This window comes from Ahaetulla prasina, chromosome 6, assembly GCF_028640845.1.
Source record: "Ahaetulla prasina isolate Xishuangbanna chromosome 6, ASM2864084v1, whole genome shotgun sequence".
In the NCBI taxonomy this organism is placed as follows: domain Eukaryota; kingdom Metazoa; phylum Chordata; class Lepidosauria; order Squamata; family Colubridae; genus Ahaetulla; species Ahaetulla prasina.
Window position 1 is genome coordinate 96948371 of NC_080544.1, and position 21449 is coordinate 96969819.

Here is a 21449-nt window from a genome sequence, read left to right on the forward strand (position 1 = left end):
ATTTCCGCGTTTCTGCCCTGAGTTTGCTGGGTTCGGAACTAGCGTGCTTCAGCTCGGTTCTGGTTCTCCTTAGCCTCGAGATCCCACCTTCGTCGCCAATGTTAAGTTCGGGAAGTAACGAGGCTGGAGACCAGGGTAGTGACAACAGCTCTTTAATATATGGTGAACCCAGCAACAGGCTGGGGGAAAAACCTCTCCTTTTATACAGTTCTGCTGGAGGCTTCGTCCAATCAGCAACGTGCTGAGTTCCCGCTCAAATATTTAAAGGCACAACTGTTAATACATAACAATGAGGATAGTAGGAAAAGTAAGTTTGGTAGGATTTGTTGCGGTTGTTGTTGAATAAAAAGTGAGGGAAATATCTTGGAACCTGTTGTGTCTGTGCCCCCCGAGCTGGGCCTACTGCCAGAAAGTGACTTGGACAGTGAGGGGAAAGGGCCATCAGGACTTACCTCGGGAGCATCGGCTTGCTTGGCTCAGCTCCAGGAGCCAGAAACAGGCCAGGTGGAAGAGATAACGAGGCCTCCATCCCCTGACTCTTCCCCCCCCAGGCCACGCCTGCAGACCCAACTGACGGCAATCAGGCTTGGTTTCGTAGGCAGGAGAGGAGGGAACAACAGAAGCAAGGGTGGGGCAGGCCTAGGAAGTGCTGAGTCATGGAGCCACACCCCTCAGGATACAAAAGGCAGCCAGAGCTGCTGTGTCTCTTTGTAACAGGCAAATCCATTGATTAAGAGCTGAAGTTTGTTTCTAGATGACTCATCAACGTCGTGAAAGATAACGAAGGCTCTTGGCAGATGTTGGCTATTCTGCTGCCAGAGCTGATAGTGACGGTTAATTAAGCCATCATTCGGACGGAGGCGAGGGAGGACAGAACAGAACCTCTTTCCATTGTTGAGCTGAAGTGTTCCTGATCAACCTTATAGGCAGGGGTGGGCTTCAAAAATTTTAGCAAGGGGTTCTCTGCCCAGTTGTTGTGTGGGCATGGCCATGGTGGGCGTGGCCTAGTCGGCCTCCTGCACCACACCTCCCTGGGCTCTAGAGGCTTTCTTTGAGCTTCCGGGAGGGTGAAAACAGCCCCCCAGGCTCTGACGGTCCTCTGGAGGCTGGAAATGGACCCGTTTCAGGCCTTCCCAAACTTCCGGTAGGCCCATTCCCCCCCCCCCACCGCCCAAGTTTCCATGCATCCCCTGCACTTACCTGAATCCAAACTGGGCCACATGGGAACTCCTGGGAGGGGCAGAGTGAGGTGGGTAGGGCCAGCCAGGAGTGGGATTTGGGGGTTCTCTGAACTGCAGACTCTTAGTTAGAGGTACTCCTGAACCCCTGCAAACCCCCAGCAGCCCAACCCTGCTTATAGGAACCCTGGTGGCACAGTGGTTTGAATGCAGGATTGTAGGCTACCTCTCCCCAAAGCCTGAAGTTGGATCCTGATCTTAAGGCTCACTCAGTCTTCCATCCTTCTGAGGTTGGTAAAATGAGGACCTAGATTGCTGGGGGCAATATGCTGACATTGCAAACCACTCTTAGAGTACTGTAAAGCACTATAGAATGGTATATTAATCTAAGTGTGCTTCCTCTTGCTATTATTATCAGAAAATAACCCTTTTATGAAAATGTCTGCCTCTTTTTACTGATTCCTATCCTGCCTGCCAATCTTTACTACAGGTAGTCCTTAATTTATGACCATAATTGAGCCCAACATTTCTGTTGCTAAGCAGAGTTAAGTGACCGTTTTATGACCTTTCTTGCCCCAGTGGTTAAGGGAATCACTGCAGTTGTTAAATTAGTAAAAACAGGTGTTAATGAATTTAGTTTCCCCATTGACTTTGCTTGTCAGAAGGTCGTAAAGGTCATCACGTGAGCCCAGGACATTGTAACTGTCATAAATATGAGTTAGTTGATCGTGTGATCGGGAAATTGTCGTAAGTGTGAACACTGGCCATAAGTCACTTTTTACACTGCCATTGTAACTTCGGTTACTAAACAAACTGTTGTAAGTCGAGAACTGCCTGCACTGGGAATACCTTTCTATAGACTCTAAGTAAGTCTATTCACTTGGAAATTGTTGCATTTGAGTACATCCTACACAGATTAGATTGTTGAACACCTTGTTTGTAATTGAATTATAAATGTAAAAGCCGAGGGCTACTTTATGCCAACAATTTCATTTATTCCTTCAACAAGGATGGGCTTCCAAAATAAAACCATAAATAGCCTGTTTTCTAGATAATTCTTTTTCTATGCCTTTTTTCAGCAGATTGTTAAGGCTTCTGTAAAAAGTTTATTTCATTTCTTTTATTTACTCTTGGTGGGCATTAAACCTTTACTATGTATTTCTTTATATGTCTTTCATCTTTGTGGGAGATAAGCAAAATAAGGATTGTGGGGTGTCTTTCAGAGTGCTCCAGATGGAGCCAGGGGGAAGAAGGTTAACTGATGGGCCTCCAGAGGCAGGCAGTATAAGGGAAGTGCAAATGCTATATTCAATACACACCCAGCTGCAAAAGAGCCTACACAGCTTTGTATCTGAATATCCTTTCATGTTCTGATATTGTGGATTCTTCTTAGTGTTTTACCCAGGCAATATTCTAAACAGTGTTGTTGTTTAAACGGTACAGTCCATCTTATTGAGTACCACTTTCTACGTGTGGACATACGTGTAGAATAGGTGTTGTGACCCAGGCCCAAGTAGGCAGTAATAAATGTAATCTATGGAAAAACAAACTTTATTCAAACAGCTGGGAATTACTTCATTCCCAGCGTCATTCAACTCAAAGTAAAACAAATGCCTCCCAACACAAATTCCTCAGTTATCTCACAAACCTTAGTCCAATTAGCCAAACTGCCAAAGGCCCTTTCTGACAAATGTCCAGAAGCCACAAAAACAAAGACGTACACGAAGCAGAAGCAGAAGCAGACAAACAATGCAGCTACAACGCTGTTTTCCGGCAAAGTTGAAACACCGGTGCTGGTCTGTTTTAAGCCTTATGGGAGGGGCCAATCAACTCTTGGCCCTACTCCCAAGTTGTCCTCTCTGCTTGAGCTGCTCTTTCCTTCTGGCAGCTCTTCTCATGCATGCATTAGGAACTGGCTCCTCCTGTTCCTCTGCCTCACTACTATCAGTCTCTGGAGGCTCTGTAGTCCACACCTCACTTCCCGATGGCCCTGGCCTCACCTCAGCCTCATCGCTGTCCGACTCCGTTGCCAGCTCCATAGGCTGCTGATGGACCACAACAATAGGTAGTCCTCGACTTACGACCACAATTGAGCAATGGTGGGTTTCAAATTTTTTTACTACGAGTTCTGTGGGTGTGGCTTGGTGGGTGTGGCATGGCTTGGTGGGGTGGCTTGGTGGGCATGGCAGGGGAAGGATACTCTAAAATATTCATTCCCACCCCACTCCAGGGGAAGAATACTGCAAAGTCCCCATTTCCTCTCAATCATCTGGGACCTGGGAGGCAGAGAATAGATGGGGGCGGGGACGGTCAGAATTTTTACTACAGGTTCTCCGAACTACTCAAAATTTCCGCTACCGGATCTCCAGAATTGGTCAAAACCTGCTGAAACCCACCTCTGCAATTGAGCCCAACATCTATGTTGCCCAGTGAAACATTTGTTAAGTGAGTTGTGTCCAGTTAAGTGAATCACTGTCACTATTAAGTTAGTAACATAGCTGTTAAGTGAATATGGTTTCCCCATTGACTTGGCAGGCCAGCAGATTGCAGAAGCTGATCGTATGACCCCCCCCAAAGCACTGCAGCCATCATAAATATGAGTCAGTTGCCAAGCAACTGAATTTTGATCATGTGACCATGGGGATGCTGCAATGGTCGTAAGTGTGAAGAATGGTCATAATTCACAAACAGTAATGCATATGCTTACCCGCCACTCCTGCAACCCAGTTCCAAATGGCTCAAGGTCAGTGGTGGGTTGCCCCCGGTTCGGACTGGTTCTGTTCTGTCCCCCCTACCTCAGTCCGGGAGGCATGAGAAATGACTCAATTAGCTGGCAATTTAGTCCACGGCAGCTATCAGCTCTGGCAGCAACCCAGTGAGCGTCTGCCAAGGTTTTTCTGTTATCTTTCTTGATGCCAGCGTGTCAACCAGGAAGTCAGGAATAAACAGCACTTCAGCTCAAGTTCTCTCCAGACAGTTGGATTTGTTCGTCACGAAGCAGTATAGCAGCCCCTCCTGCTTTTATACCCTGTGGGGTGTGGCTCCATGACTCAGCACTTTCTAGGCCTGCCCCACACCTGTTTCTGTTGTTCCCGCTGTTCTTGTCTATGAAACCTGGGATCTAACCAGGACTGATTGTCCTCAGCTGGGTCTGGAAGCGTTTCCTGGGCGGGGGGAGATACAGGAGACAGAGGCCTCATCACCTCTTCCACCTGGCCTGCCTCTGGCTCCTGGAGCTGAGCCAGGGAAGCCAGCCCTCACTCTCTGAGTCACTCTCAGGCGGGGGCCAGGCCCGGGGGGGGGGGGCTGGAGCCACAACAGGTTCGCAAGAACCAGTTGTAATACCGGTGGGAGGCTCCACCCACAGACCCCAACATCATCTGGAAGCTTCTGTGCATGTGCATGTGCGTGTCCGGCCTTGTTGTGAACCAGTAGTAAAGTTAAGTAGAACCCACCCCTGCTGAAGGCCCAGTAGTGGGCCATGGCCCAAGGGTTTGGGTACCCCTGTTATAATGGCAGAATAAACCAGCATTTATTCTGATTTGTAGAATGTACAGGAGACTGAAACTGAATCCTGTCATTTAAAGGAATTTAAAATCTTTTTCTGCTCAGTAGCCTTTTACTTTCTGTAGCACAGTGCCAATTCTGTTGAGTGCCTAGAACAAGGGTATCAAACTCAAGGCCCGGGGGCCGGATCCGGCCCACAGGGTGCTTCGATCTGGCTCGTGAGGCCAGTCTGGAAACAGTGAAGTACCGCCCCATGGTGCTTCTGCCAGCTAAAACAGAGCTCAGGGAAGCCGCACAAGGCCCGCCTGGGTTCGATTTCTGGTCGCAATGGCCTCCTGCATCCCCCTGCCAGCAAAAACGGAAGCCCAGGGAGATGACGTGCTCTGTTTTGGCTGGCAGAGGGCTACAGGCAGTGGTAAAATGTAAAATTTATTACTACCAGCGTGGCTTGGTAGTGGGGTAATGTGACTCGGAGAGCGTGGCCAACTTTTTTTTTTTTTACTTTTAAAAAGTAAAAATTACTTTTTTACTTCGGCTGAAGAGGTTGTAAACAAATACTTTTAAAAGGTTCTGACGATCCCAGCTGAGTTGCCTGATCACCAAAACCCTTTAAAAACATTTTTTTCAGCCTCTTCGGCCAAAGAGATTGTAGAAAAAAATATTTTTAAAAGGCTCTAATGATCCCAGCTTTGCCGCGTGATCATCAGAGGTTGTTTTTTTTTACTGTTAAAAGCATTTTTTTTGGTTGAAGAAAAAATGCTTTTAAAAGTAAAAAAAAAACCCTCTGATGATCGCGCAGCTCAGCTGGACATGGGTGGGGGGGGCAGGGATTTTTGCTACTGGTTCTCCGAACCACCCGGCACCATATCTACCAGATTGGGCAATCCCGTCCGAACCGGGAGCATTTCACCACTGGCTACAGGAGGCCATCACAGTCAAGAAAAAAGTGCATCAGCGTGCCTACCACCCTTGTCCTACTGTTCCCAATTATATGTAAACATTCTATGTGTTTATGGCTATGTTTTGCCAATTTATATCTTTTTCTTTTGTGCCAAAAAATTTTCACGTGTCCATGTCTGTGTCTACTCTGTTACTTGTTTTTTTGTATTTGTTGACAAACAAACAAACAAACAAACAAACAAACAAACAGAGCCTCGAATGATACCAGGCTAGCCCTGCCCCGAGCCACGTGCCCCACCCCGGCCCCCCAAGATCAAGCATTACCCGGATGCGGCCCTCAATGAAATCAAGTTTGACACTCCTGGCCTAGAAGATCTAGAACTGTGAGTGTGTTTTCCCTCTCTAATTTATGCAGATTTTACGTGCAAAGAAATTTTCTCCAAGGATTCTAGAGTTAGGAAGACTTCACCTAAATAAATGATAATAAGAGTAGGAATGCACGTCTTTGGAGAGATAGGTGTCCACCGGGAGTAGGTAGAGGTGTAGTTTCAGGTAATAAAGAACATGCATAGCAACATCGTCATAGAAATGCAATGAACTGTGTTTTTCTGCCACATGTCAGAATGCAAGGACACAATGCATGCTGACATCTCCCCCAGTGAGTTATTATTTGAGTTTGATCACAGTTTGCTGAAAACACTGTCATTTCTAGGAGTACTTCATTCTCTTGAAAACAAAATTCACTTTTCAAAACTTCAGCAAAGCAGAATTCTTCTTCTAGACATCAGAGCCGTTGCATCACTTGGTTGGATAAGGGATATCAATGCTAAATATGTTTGTGAGGTGTTTGCCCCCATTTTGATCTTGATTCTGGAAATTAATGGATCCTGGCCAATCGACACAGTTTAATGCATAGTTTTTAGATACATAAGATATATTCGAGTAGTAAGGATTTTGTTTCCTTTAAGGGTCTGGAATGATTGGTAACTTTGTGGTGTATCTTTTTTTCACAGAACTGTGAAAGGATTTTGTTATCGTTGTTGGTTTTCCATGATGCAGAACACTCCATTATCAAAAACATCCACATAAAACAGAGTAGTTGGCAACTCCAAAGCAATCTGATGAAATTAAACAAAATAGAACTTTTATTTTTCTCAGCAAAGCAATTGGAACAGCCTTCAATTCAGCCCAAGTCCTTCCTGATTCTTGGTGTAGGGTTTCCTGTCTGAGCAGAAGGTTGGACTAGAAGACTTCCAAAGTCCCTTCCAATTCTGTTATTCTTCAGAGAGAGATTTCGGGACAATTGAAAGTTCTGCTGCCTGAAGAGTGGCACCTCCATAACCTTGGTGTCTGCTTACTTTGGTGATTTTCTTATCTTAAATTCTGTGGTATTATTTGTAAGTCACTCAGAGAATTCTGAAATGGAGTAGTGACATATAAGATAGCACAACAAATAAATGCTAAATAAAAATTACAGGAGATGTAATTATTTCTCAGGATTTGAGCCATTAAAAAATATATTTCGCTTACTAAAGAACATTTTGGAAAGTAAACATCAATGTTTGTTCATCAGTGTGTCTTGTGATATCTCCAAATGTCTCTCAGATGTCACATGTGTGAAAATAAGTTTTTGGGAAACGTTTGCATTACAGCCATAAAATGAATTCCTATTGTTCAACTGAAAAGGTTTTATCAGATATATATATATATATTTGTTTACTGCCAAGTGTTATCTACTGCTTTGATATAAATATCATAGAACAAACTTTAGCAAAGTGTTCAAATGCTTAGGGCCAATAGACTATAATTATGTGTCATTGAAGTTCTTAAGTTATTAGAGCAATTTTCTTCCCTAAGCTCAAGAACATAGAAAGCCCTAAACTCCCTCATTTTTTCCTCTCTTATTACAGTTATTAATAAGATATCATTCTTGTCACCCATTATGTAAAGGGCATTATAGATATGCCAACTCATTTTTTTTATTAACAGATAAAATGGATTTTTTTTTCTTTTCCTCATAATTAAAGGTTGCTTCCCCAGTTTCTGTAATTAAACCCTGTTATGAACAGAAGTATGTTATTTGAAAAAAAAATCTTAATGAAAGGTTTATGGAGTCCTAGTCTTTCTAAAGCAACTTGTGAACTTTTGCCCTCTGGAAAAATTGAAGGATTTAATCCCAGTTCTCTGCTTTGACTGTATGAACTGTAGGTTAAAGATTAGTATTTGCAATTTTCTGTGTCTTTTAGACAAAGTTTGCTAATGGCATCAGTTGAAGCCTTTAAATTACAGAAATCCACACAATTTGGGGAAGAAAAAAAATGTCCAGGGAGGCTGGGGCTGAATCCAGCATGTTGTATGAACCAACAGGAGTTGGTCCCAGTAGTGGTTTTCAATTTAGTTTGCTACCGGTTCGCTTGTGCACGCATGCGCAGAAGCGTCCAGGCAGGTGAGCAGAGCCTCCCGCCACCACCGCTACCGGTGCACCAGATCCGGAGTGAACCAGTAGCAACCCACCACTGGTTGGTCCTCTGGTTGGACTCAAGAAGAAAATTTTTTATTTATTTTTATTTGTTTAGTTTGTCAAACATGTACAAGATAACAGGAATAAACATGGAAATGGGTATGAATCTGGTTAGTAGTGTGGTGTTTTTGGAAAAGAAGCTACGCAAGATTAGGTTTACAACTCTTAGAGCTTTTTTTGCTATGTAGTTGCAGTGGGCTTTGGCACTTAGATCATTTGACATGAAAACTCCAAGGTCTTTAACGGGATGGGGGTCGTCTGTAAGGTAATGTCCATCTAGTATGTACTTAGTGTTTGGGTTCTTTTTTCCTATATGTAAGACTGAGCATTTGCTGGTTGAAATTTGGAGCTGCCAATTTTTAGACCAAGCGGTTAGATGATCAAGGTCGTTTTGAATGATAGAAGTATTGTCTATGGTGTTAAATAGTTTGACATCATCAGCAAAGAGAACACAATTACTTGAGATATGGTCACAAAGATCATTAATGTATAGTATAAAGAGTGTTGGTCCAAGGACGCTGCCTTGAGCAACGCCACTCTTGACAGGAACAGGATTTGATAAAGCATTGCCAATTTTGACCACTTGTTGTCTGTTAGACAGAAAAGCAGATATCCATTTGTGAAGGGGTCCTGAGATGCCATAGGATATTAGTTTTAGGAGAAGTTTATCGTGTACTACTGAGTCAAAAGCTTTGCAGAAGTCTATGTAGATTGCATCTATTGATTTGCCTTGATCAAGATTTGTAGTCCATATGTTTTTACAGTAGAGAAGTTGTAAGTTACATGATAATTTTTTCCTGAAACCAAATTGTTTATTGGAGAGTAGGTTGTTAGTTTCTAAGTATGAGGTAATGGATTGGTTGATGATTGATTCCATGACTTTGCAGGTGATGCAGCAAAGAGAGATCGATCTGTAATTTTTGACTAAGCTGGGGTCTCCTTCTTTGAAGATAGGGATGACTGTGGCTAGTGACCAAAGTTTGGGAAGGGAACTGGTAGTGAAAGCTTTATCAAAGATAATACTTAGGGGTTCTACTATATTAATGGAAAGTTTTTTTAAGAAGTATGCACATAGTCCATCGGGTCCAATAGATAGCGATGGTTTTAGGTTATGAAGAGCTTTTCCAACATTATCTTCTGTGAAATCTATATGAGTTAAGTCATCATAATCATTGCTGGTACGTTTGTGGAATGTCGGATATGTATTATCGGAGTTAACAAAAACTGAGCCAAAGAAAATGTTGAAGAGGTTTGCTTTAACTGTTGTTAGAATCTTTTAGTGGTGGGATGGATCTTGAGTCTTTAAGTTTATTGTTAACAAAATTATAAAAGGCACAATTGGAATTTGTGCGCAGAAGGTTCTCTTCTTGCTTGGTGTGGTAATTTGTGCATTCAGTTTTTATTTGGTTGCATATATTTCTGTAGCAGTTTTTGAAATTGGCAACATAGCCTTTTTTGTTTCTTTTCCAGAGGGGTTTTTTTTTTGATTGAAGCTTTTTTATTGATATGGGTAGTTTGTTTTTCCTGATCATGGTAATCATTTGTGGAACATATAGTTTAATGACTCTATTGATTTCAAGTAGGAAGACTCTATAGTGGTCTTCAGCGGTTATGCAGGTTGCAAACAGATTTTGCCAGTCCAGAAATGAAAGATCGTTGTTTATAAGGTCGTAATTGGCTTTTTTGAAGTTGTATTTGGGAATACTGTTGTTATGACGATTTAAGTATGGACGTATATTGAGACGAAAATCAATCATGCAGTGGTCACTGTTGGAAAAAGGTTCTTTAATTTTTAGTCCATAAATTGTGTTTGAATTGTTGCAGAAGATGAGATCAAGGCAGTTGTTGAGTCTTGTATTGTTAGTTACAAGTTGTTCAAGACTAGAATACAGCTCGCCTGTTTGGAACCCTCACCACATCTCTGACATCAATTCAATTGAACGTGTCCAGAAATATTTTACAAGAAGAGTTCTCCATTCCTCTGAAAACAATAAAATACCTTATCCCACCAGACTTGAAATCCTAGGCTTAGAAAACTTGGAACTCCGTCACCTTCGACAAGACCTAAGTTTAACTCACAGAATCATCTATTGTAATGTCCTTCCTGTCAAAGACTACTTCAGCTTTAATTGCAATAATACTAGAGCAACTAATAGATTTAAACTTAATGTCAACCGCTTTAATCTAGATGGCAGAAAATATGACTTCTGTAACAGAATCATCAGTGCTTGGAATTGTTTACCTAACTCTGTGGTCTCTTCTCATAATCCTAAAAGCAAAACTTTCTACTATTGACCTCACCCCATTCCTAAGAGGACCATAAGGGGCGTGCATAAGCGCACAAACGTGCCTACCGTTCCTGTCATATTGTTTTTCTTTTTTCTTCATATATATATATATATATATATATATATATATATATTTATATATATATTTATATATATATATATATATATATATATATATATATATATATATATGCTTATACCTCCTATATTTACTCATATATGTGTTTATATACTATATAATCTTTTTATATGATACCTACATATATTGTTGTGACAAAATAAAATAAATAAATAAATGAGGATAGTAGGACAGGCACGCTGGTGCGCTTATGCACGCCCCTTACAGACCTCTTAGGAATGGGGTGAAGTCCACAGTAGACAGTTTGTGTCTACTGTTTTTTTGTATTTTGTATTATTATTATTATTATTTTTCTATTTGTATTTGTGTCAGGAATTGAAATGAATTTCTGTACGTGATTCACTGGTGCTCTGTTCCTCCAGCTTCTTCCCTTTATTATCTTAAAAGTAAATAAATAAATAAAACAACCTCAGCCAGACCGGTTTTCCCAGTGTCCCCTCAATGGGAAATGTAAATGACATCTAATGAGCTTCAACTTACGGCCTCCCTGAGCGATAAAACAAATTGCAAGGGAAGTGTCAGTTTAGCCTGCCATTCTGTACTGAAATCAGCCTACCTTCTTCAAAAGCGCCTGCAGTCATTTATAATGCATAGCGTTATTACAATAAATACCCAAGGATTTGTAGTTGGAAAGATGAGTCACTTGTAAATGGTTGCAAAGTGGATAAAGAACAAAATGTATTTATGTAGTGCTTAACTCCTGATACATTTGAAAGTGGTTGACCTGATGATAACAGCACAGCCGTAATCTGAAATATGCAGTAATTTTTTTACTCTAATGGTTGTTTTTCCCCCCACCCTTTCTTTCTTTCTTCTCTTTTCACTTGCAGGTTTCTTGAGCACTGGGGATCAAGCAGCTAAAGGGAACTATGGCCTTCTTGATCTCATTCAGGCCTTGAGATGGACTAGTGAAAATATTGGGTTCTTTGGGGGCGACCCGCTGAGAATAACTGTTTTTGGATCTGGCGCCGGTGGTTCATGTGTCAATCTCTTGACTTTATCCCATTATTCTGAAGGTAACCGTTGGAGCAATTCAACCAAAGGTATTATTGCAGGTTGCAAATTTTGATGATTTTGGTGTCTGCATGCCACCACCATACCTACTCTGTGATGCTCTTGCATATATGTTCTTGATGTATCTAGATAATGCCCCCCCGAAATAAGTCCACTTCTGGTTTGAGGTTATGTACCTACACTTTATGCCAAGGGTGTCAAACTTAAGACCCGTGGGCCAGATCCGGCACATGCAGTGCTTAGATCTGGCCCGCAGAGCCGCCCTGGAAACGGCAAAGTATCAACCTGTGGTGCCTCTGCCAGCAAAAATGGAGCTCAGGAGGGCCATGCGTTCCTCCTTGTGGTTGTGGGTCAGCCACAATGGCCTCCTGCAGCCCTCTGCCAGAGAAAATGGAGCTCCGGAGACATCTGTTTTTGCCAGCAGAGGTCTAGCAAAACAAACCAAAAACAAAACGAAAGGAGAAATGTTTCACCTTTTGCATCTGAGCATGCAAGAAGGAACAGGAAAGAAGAAAGGGAAAGAGGAAAGAAAAAAAAAAGATTGGAAGAGAGCAAGGAAGGAAAAATAAGGAAAGGGGGGAAGGAAGAAGAAAGGAGAGTGAAAAGGGAAGGAAAATGAAAAGGGAGGAGTTTATAATGAGAGTGAGGGAGGATCTGAGGGAAGTCCTGCCTTAGCACTTGGCCACCACAGATGCCCCACACACGTAATGTCGAGCTGGCCATGCCCACCCTGTCGACACCTCCTCCCCCCAGAAGTCAAACAACCCTGATGCAGCCCACAATAAGATCAAGTTTGACACCCCAGCTTTTATGCTCACTGAATTTCTATATATTTCTTCTGCTGAAACCGTTTTTCCCCCCTCTCCTCTACATGTACATACATTTGTCTCTGTGTGATAGATTTAGTTTAGTTTGTTTGTTTAGTTTAGCTAGTCTAATTTAGTTAGGCTTCAGGAATATGTATAATAATTACTGTCACAAGTACTTTCACAAGCACAAAAAGGGGATATTGACAATTCAAACAAACAAACAAACCTTCAGTCATACTTCCAGAAAGAGTGTGAACTGAATAGCGCAGATGCAAATTATAAGTAAGGTTTTAATTTATTTATTTAATACATTGCTTTTCTGTAGCAAAAAGTATTTCACAGTAAGTAGTAAATAAAGTAAATAAAAATTAGAAAAAAATAATGATGCCATAATAAGTCCCAGTTATTCATAAACTATATGAATATTTTCCAAGTAGTGAACAATAATTTGAAAAATTATCAGCTGTGATCCACGATACAGCCTAAATAAACTGAGCTATATGTCACTACGGTATTTATTGAATGAAGGAAAGGTTGAAGACTCTGAATCCCTCATGCTAGTTGCTTTTTCAGTTTGATTCTTTTTTTCATGATTAAATTATATACTGGGTGTAGCAAAAAAAAAGTGTTGTTTTTTTAATTCCATCCCATATTGAAACCCACCATTATCTAATGAAACAATGTGGTGGGATTCAAAGGAGATATTTCATTTGGCCGTTTTTTATACAATGATGTGATGTCATGATGGTCACCAGGGTAGGTAGTTGGAAATGAGGATTAAATGAAATCATGGCTATTGATGCCTACTAATAATACTCGGAAGAAGTATCCAGATGTTTCTGATGCTTGGAAGAAGCCCATTCTTAAAGTCAAGTTAAGGTTGTAATCTTTCAAAGTACTTCAGAAGCACTTGAGACTCCATTAAAACTGTCAATTTGAAAAGCTATGCCTTCAGTTTGATCCAACAACACTTTCTAAAGTTTTTAAACTTTAAAACTTTAAACTATGGAACAAGGTGTTTTTTTTCTGATCCTCATTAGAATCTGATGAAAACATAAAGTTCAGGCTAGAAAAACTTTTTCTTGTGAGAAAGTGGGTATATATTTTATTTTTATTTCTACATCTACGTCAATCAAGTTATGTAATAAGGAACATTTTCTGGAGAGAGAGTTAGTGACATTTGCACCATTTAAAATCTAGTTTGTGACTGGAGACCTATTTAAGGCACAATTAATAGTAGGAGGATGGCAAACCGATTTACTATGAAGAAAACGAGCACCTATTTCATTTTATTTTGAATCTGTTGTGAATTTCACTTTGTATCCAAGGAAAAGACTAAAATTATAGATACAGAAGGTTATTACTATGCTTTTTCCTTTACTCAGTATGTCTGACTCTTTGCTGCATGAAAAGCTGGAAGCCTGGGAAAATAATTTTCTCTCCTATTTAGCACATTTATACCATAAAATAAAATAATAAAATAAAATATTAAATTAAATTAAATTAAAAAAACAAAAACAATACCACTACCTACTTCTTCTTTTCTACAGACTCACTCGCAAGAAGAGAAACTGTAATAGATTTCTCATGTTTTGTTAATATGGATTTATTTTAATCAAATCCAACCCTTCCATAGAATCAAGGAAAGCTTACAGATATTGTGAACATTGTGAATTAAAAGAGAAACACTTAAACAATAAAGGGTTGTCCAAAATAGCTTGGTTTAAATCAATGCTCAACATTATAAAGAAAATTGAAATATTTTTTGGGGGGTGGGTGGGAAATTATGCTCTGTATTGAACTACAATATTATCACAGCTTGAACAAATTGAGATTTTCATGGGAAATCATTTTTTTTTATTTGCATTTATATCCCGCCCTTCTCCGAAGACTCAGGGCGGCTTACACTATGTTAAGCAATAATCTTCATCCATTTGTACATTATATACAAAGTCAACTTATTGCCCCCAACAACCTGGGTCCTCATTTTACCTACCTTATAAAGGATGGAAGGCTGAGTCAACTTTGGGCCTGGTGGGACTTGAACTTGCAGTAATTGCAAGCAGCTGTGTTAATAACAGACAGACTTAGTCTGCTGAGCCACCAGAGGCCCTTCTATATATATTTCAGTCTATTTTTAATTCTTTTTTTAAAAAAATGTTTTTAAAACAAACAAAAACATACAAACAAACAGTACGGTTTTTTCCCGAATAGAGTACTGACCAAGCCAAAATTTATACAGTGTATAACATCAAAAATATAATTTGTATATTTCAATTTCTGCCATAATTTTTTTCCTACTTTTTTATTATTCATCTCTACATAATATTTAATGTATGATCAATATCACCATCCGCCCTGACCGCCAATCTTAATCTTATTTCATGTCTTTATCTTATTTCTCCATTTAGCACATATATTTCTCAAAATCATCACATTTGTAAATTATCATCTATTTTTAGTTCTTGAGTGGATTGTTTTGTTGTAACAATCTATGGCGCCTTTCATAGAAGCCTATGCAAAAAAGCTTCCACTTAAAGCTGGTATATAAATGACTTGTTCATTCTCTGTCTTCTCTCTTCTTTTAATTTGTGTAATTTCAATCTCTTTGTGACAATCTATGACTAGTAATTACATTCAAATAACAACTTACGTCTCTTGACATTTGCCCTCCAAACCAGAACCATCACTTGGGACAGATTTATTACCAATTCTGATTTGGCAAACAAGCCTAAATTACTCTTATAAGACTGGGTGTATTTAGTAAATGATGGTCTGCCGGAAAAATGGGACAGGGAAGTAAAACTCTGAGCTCAGGTTCAAAATACTTTCCCTTAAAATGTTCTGGTGAACTTTTCCAAGTTCTCCAAGTCCCACTCAGTTGTTACTGAGAGCAGTTGGTAGTTGGAACAAGCTTCTTGCTCTGTCAGTAACCACTTCTGAATGACTGTCTGTTAGAGTTTGCTAGCTGTTTCCTACTACATAATTCAGAAGAAGTGGTAAAGTGGGTGATTTAAAAAAAAAACCTAGTAAACTAAAAACCACATCAACCAATGGAAATTGTAGTTTGACATTTAAAAAAAATCATATTCTGCCTAACAAGTAGAGTTTAACCCATCTCTTTACTGGATTCTTTGCTTCTTTTTATTGTGGGGGGGGCGCGTACACTGACTTTGTAAACTGGTTAGACAGGGCTGTAAAGCACTGTGAAGCGGTATATAAGTGCTAAGTGTTATTGCTATTGCTTTTTCTCCAATCCTTTCATTCCCTCTCAGACAGGACAGATCCTCTTTTATTGACTTTTATTGATCCTCCTCCTCCTCTTCCCCCTCCCCCTCCTCCTTCTCCTTGGCAAATATTCAAAATTACAGCAATAAGCATTTATGTGAGGGTAACTACAATTCCAACCTCATTCCAGTAACTAGGAAGAGGGAAAGATGGGGATCAACATATTGGGTTTAAGGCCTAATATATTTGTCCTCTACTTCAGTGGTGGGTTTCAAAAATTTTTTTACTACCGGTTCTGTGGGTGTGGCTGGGCATGGTTTGGTGGGTGTGGCTTGGTGGGCGTGGCAGGGGAAGGATACTGTAAAATCTCCATTCCCACCCTACTCCAGAGGAAGGATACTGTAAAATCTCTATTCCCACTCCACTTCAGGGGAAGGTTACTGCAAAATCTCCATTTCCTCCCAATCAGCTGGGACTCGGGAGGCAGAGAATAGATGGAGGCGGGGCCAGTCAGAGGTGGCATTTACCGGTTCTCCGAACAACTCAAAATATCCGCTACCAGTTGTCCAGAACTGGTCAGAACCTGCTGAAACCCACCTCTGCTCTACTTTATGAGTTGGAGGCTTTTCTAGTCTGTGTGGTGAGCCCTAATACTGAAATTCTGTAACTTCTGAAAGATCTCCGCATCCCAAAGATGCTTTTTCAGGAAGCAACTGGAATTTCTTGGTTTTTTTTTCTTTTGAAGATGTTTTGCTTCTGCAGGCTAACTCACAAGTGTAAATCCTATTTATTGCTATTTACAGTCCATAAAGTGCTTCTGGCTGTCATAAAGTGTTGTGTCACTCAGACCTCACACCTCAGATTCATTTTGGACACTTGAAACTGGTTTGCCTTAATGACAGTTTGCAGAGTCCGTCAACCGTGTGATTACAATTTGCAATGGTTTTTGCCAGTTTCTGCCAAAAATACCACCACCACCTATTCAGAAGAAATGGTTAAACTCACAAGTACATTATTTGCTTAACCACTGTGAAATCACTTAATGACCATCACAAAAAATGTCATAAAATTGGGTTTGGTCAAGTGAGGGCCTTGAGATTTATGTTAATTCAGGTCCCAATTGTGGTTGTAAGTTGAGGAGTATCTGCATTGTATTAAAACTTATTTTGCTTTATAAAATCAATAGCCTTTATTCAAATAGGGGTTGCTGGGTTTTTTGCAAATGTGGAAAGCATCAAAAACCTATGAAGCAGTGGTGAAATCCAATTTTTTTTTACTACCGGTGGCTTGATGGGCGTGGTGTGGCTTGGTGGGTATGTCAGGGGAAGGATACTGCAAAATCCCCATTCCCTCCCCACTCCAGGAGAAGGATGCTACAAAATTCCCATTCCCTCCCCATTCTGGAGCCAGCCAGAGGTGGTTTTTGTCAGTTTTCTGAGCTACTCAAAATTTCCACTACCGGTTCTCCGAACTGCTCAAAATTTCCACTACCGGTTCTCCAGAACCTGTCAGAACCTGCTGGATTTCACCCCTGCTATGAATGTATCTTGCCAGAAGCAAACACTGGTCAGAAATCTTTTGAACCCTTGAGGACCATCATACAATCCTGCAAAATGCCCAGCTGCAAATTACCCAAATTCACAAGATTCTGCATTGTCGTCTTGAAATTTTCCAGGATCTCATGTGAGAAAATGGGGGGGGGGGGAAATCACGTGTTTTCATTTGAGATTTCAGGATTCTTCTGCTAGGTATCATTAACTTCAGTGTTCTCTCGTGTGTGAGATTACAAGCAATTTTTGGTGGCTGAGCTTTCAAGAAGCATCAGGAGATCTGACAAAGTTTCAAGGATTTGCCAATATTTAATAACGTCCCAAGGCTCTGTAGTGAGGTCTGCTCATATGTCAGTCTTTTCAGTGTCATTGCAACTTCAAATAGTAGTCAAATAGTAGTTGCAAATCAGGTATAACCCGTACTTGCATAAGGTCTTTTTACTTTTAAACTTTCCATTGCCTTGAAATGATGCTGAGAACTATTAAATTGCATGGTCCTGTTTCCAGACAGGGAGATCATCCCTTCCCTGCAGAGAAGGAGTCTTATTTTCCAATTTATTTTTTGATTCTCACCTGTCAGGTTCTTGAAGTCGCATTCATTCAATTAAAATACCTTATTTTACAATTCCTGACTGGCCTCCACAGTTAATTGCTTAATGCTGCTCTAATCCTTCAAGAGAAGTGCTTCCAAATATATGGGGCTGTGCAAAACAGTCATATCTTTGAATCGATAAAGTAGTCTAATCTTTCTCTAGCTCCACAACATTAATTCCTAATCTACTCCAGGTTGCTTTTGAGGTTTCACCTTTGAACCATGGATGTGTAAGAGAAAAACTTTCAATTGGTGAAAAAAGAATGTGTAGCAAACCTAGAGCAATATAACAAATGCATTTCCTGATAGATTCAATAGCAAATTAGAAATTATTTAAACACACACACACACACACACACACACAGAGAGAGAGAGAGAGAGAGAGAGAGGAGAGAGAGAGAGAGGAGAGAGAGACATACACACACACCAGGGAAGGAAGAATTGTTTCCATTTTTTTGTTTGTGCAAACATGAGCCTCATTATTTCATCAGCTGAGGGCCCAAGGTAGGGGTGGAGGGGTGGCGGTGGTTATTAGAGAGAGTCTGGAGCCGATGGAGGCCACTGTTCCTCAGATAGCCGGTTGTGAATCCCTTTTCGTGAAGTGGGGGCGTAGGATGCAGGTGGGCTTGTTGATCACGTACCTGGCTCCTTGCTGCATGGCAACAGCCCTGCCTGAGTTGCTGGAGTTGATAGCCAGGATGGCAGTTGATACCTCTAGGCTTATGGTCATGGGGGATTTCAACTTGCCATCAGCCGGTGTGTCATCAACGGCGGCTCGGGAGTTCATGGCCTCCATGTCGGCCATGGACCTGACCCAATTAATTGACGGCCCCACCCACGTAGGGGGAAGCACACTGGATCTGATTTTTGTCTCTGGACAGTGGTTGAGTGATCTGGAAGTACGAGAATTAGTCATTGAACCTTTGTCATGGTCAGACCACTCTCTCCTTCGTCTGGACTTTTGGACTGCCGCTCAACACTGCAGGGAGGCGGGACCAATACGTTGGTTCCGTCCCAGGCGACTGATGGACCCGGAGAGGTTCCTGATGGAGCTTGGGCCGCTCCCTGGCGATCTGGTCCACGGCTCGGCCGAGGAGCTTGTTGCGGCCTGGGAACAGGCCGCGGTGGGCGCTTTGGACCGTGTAGTGCCTTTGCGGCTTCTCACCCGGCGTAGGTCTCAACCAGCTCCTTGGTTTTCCGAGGAGCTGAGGGAGATGAAGCGCCGGAGAAGACGCCTAGAGAGCGCGTGGAGGTCGAGCCGTTCTGAAGCTGACCGAACACTAGTTAGGTCTTTTACTCAGACCTATCTAGTGGCATTGAGGGAGGCCAAGTGGGCCTATGTCTCTACCCTCATTGCGTCAGCAGAGAACCACCCAGCCTCCCTGTTTAGGGTGACTCACTCCCTCCTTCATCAGGAGGGTTGCGATGATCCCTTTCAGGGTTGTGCTGAGGATTTCAGCAGGTATCTGTTTGACAAAATCGCTCAGCTTCGGGATGGTTTGGACCAAAATTGGGTAGTTTCGGGCGAGGTGACGGAGACTAGTCTTGTTGAGACCATCTGGGAGGAGTTTGATCCTGTGGCTCCCGAGGACATGGACAGGTTGCTGGGGCGACTGAATGCCACCACATGTTTATTGGACCCATGTCCCTCCTGGTTGGTGCTGGCCACCCGGGAGGTTACACGAGGCTGGCTCCAGGGGATTGTCAACGCTTCTTTGAGGGAGGGTGTTGTTCCCACCGCCTTGAAAGAGGCGGTGGTGAGGCCCCTCCTCAAGAAGCCCTCCCTGGACCCAGCTGTTTTGGGCAACTACCGTCCAGTCTCCAAACTTCGCTTTGTGGCGAAGGTTGTTGAGAGTGTGGTGGCACACCAGTTACCCCGGTACCTGGATGAATCTGTCTATCTAGACCCGTTCCAGTCCGGCTTCCAACCCGAGTACAGCATGGAGACAGCTTTGGTCGCATTGGTGGATGACCTCTGGAGGGCCCGGGACAGGGGTTATTCCTCTGCCCTGGTTCTCCTAGATCTCTCAGCGGCTTTTGATACCATCGACCATGGTATCCTGCTGCGGCGGTTGGGGGGATTGGGAATGGGAGGCACCGTGTTTCGGTGGTTCTCATCCTATCTCTCCGACCGATCGCAGACGGTGTTGGCAGGGGGGCAGAGATCGACCTCGAGGCGCCTCCTTTGTGGGGTGCCACAGGGGTCGGTTCTCTCGCCTCTTCTGTTCAACATCTACATGAAGCCGCTGGGTGAGGTCATCAGTGGTTTTGGAGTGAGTTATCAACTGTACACGGATGACACCCAGCTGTACATTTCCACCCCTGACCACCCCAATGAAGCTGTTGAAGTGTTGTCTCGGTGTTTGGAGGCCGTACGGGTCTGGATGGGGAGAAACAGGCTCAAGCTCAACCCCTCCAAGACTGAGTGGCTGTGGATGCCGGCATCCCGGTACAGTCAGCTGCAACCGCGGCTGACTGTTGGGGGAGACTCATTGGCCCCAATGGAGAGGGTGTGCAATCTGGGTGTTCTCCTGGATGGACGATTGTCCTTTGAAGATCACTTGGTGACCGTCTCCAGGAGAGCTTTTTACCAGGTCCGCCTGGTCCGCCAGTTGCGCCCCTTTCTAGACCGGGATGCCTTATGCACGGTCACTCACTTCTCGCCTGGACTACTGCAATGCTCTCTACATGGGGCTCCCCTTGAGGTGCACCCGGAGACTTCAGTTGGTTCAGAATGCAGCCGCGCGGGTGATAGAGGGAGCCACTCGTGGCTCCCATATAACACCGATCCTGCGCAGGCTGCACTGGCTACCTGTGGTTTTCCGAGTGCACTTCAAGGTGCTGGTTACCACCTTTAAAGCGCTCCATGGCATAGGACCATATCTTCAGGACCACCTTCTGCTACCACATGCCTCCCACCGGCCGGTACGCTCCCATAGAGAGGGTCTTCTCAGGGTGCCGTCAGCCAAACACTGTAGGCTGGCGACCCCCAGGGGGAGAGCCTTCTCTGTGGGGGCACCTACCCTCTGGAATGAGCTTCCCCCAGGACTTCGACAACTTCCTGACCTCCGGACCTTTCGCCACGAGCTGAAGATGTATCTATTCTTCCGAGCAGGACTGGCTTAAATAGGGTTTTTAAATATGGATTTTATTGGGGTTTATTTTATATTTTGTATTGTATTTTAAATTTTAGGCCATATTGAATAAGTTTTTTAAAGAGTGTTTTTATTGTAATATATGGTATTATTTTATCTGCCTGTTCACCGCCCTGAGTCCTTCGGGAGAAGGGCGGTATAAAAATTAAATAATTATTATTATTATTATTATTATTATTATTATTATTATTATTATTATTATTATTATTATTATTATTATTATTATTATTATTATTATTTTGGACAGGTATGGAAGACTGTTCCAGTCCCACCTCAGAAACAAAGCCAGCTGGGTGACCTTGGGCCAGTCACCCTCTCTCAGATCTACAGCAGTGGCCAAAATTGTGGAAACCTTTTGGGAAAAGTGTATTTTCTAAAACTAGCTAATAACACCACTTTTTTTTGTAATAACATAAAATTATATATCAATGGAAAGATAATTTAATCAAGAATGGAATGCAATAACTTTTATGAAGGATTTGCTATTAGAATAGTTGTTACAATATAAAGAAGAAAAGTGAAACACATAGAAAAAACGAGATATACCAAAATTATCACCATGTTGGTT

General features: G+C 42.2%; 1 protein-coding gene across 2 annotated transcripts in view; it reads left to right on the forward strand.

The window, feature by feature from the left end:
- Window positions 1-21449, forward strand: part of NLGN1 (neuroligin 1) — a 636113-nt gene that overhangs the window by 606592 nt on the left and 8072 nt on the right. Inside the window, exon 3 of one of the 2 annotated variants that reach the window (XM_058188586.1) lies at window positions 11364-11576. In XM_058188586.1, the coding sequence (XP_058044569.1) occupies window positions 11364-11576 (213 nt within the window). The remainder of the gene's footprint in view (window positions 1-11363; window positions 11577-21449) is intronic. The other variant, XM_058188587.1, reaches the window with a different exon arrangement.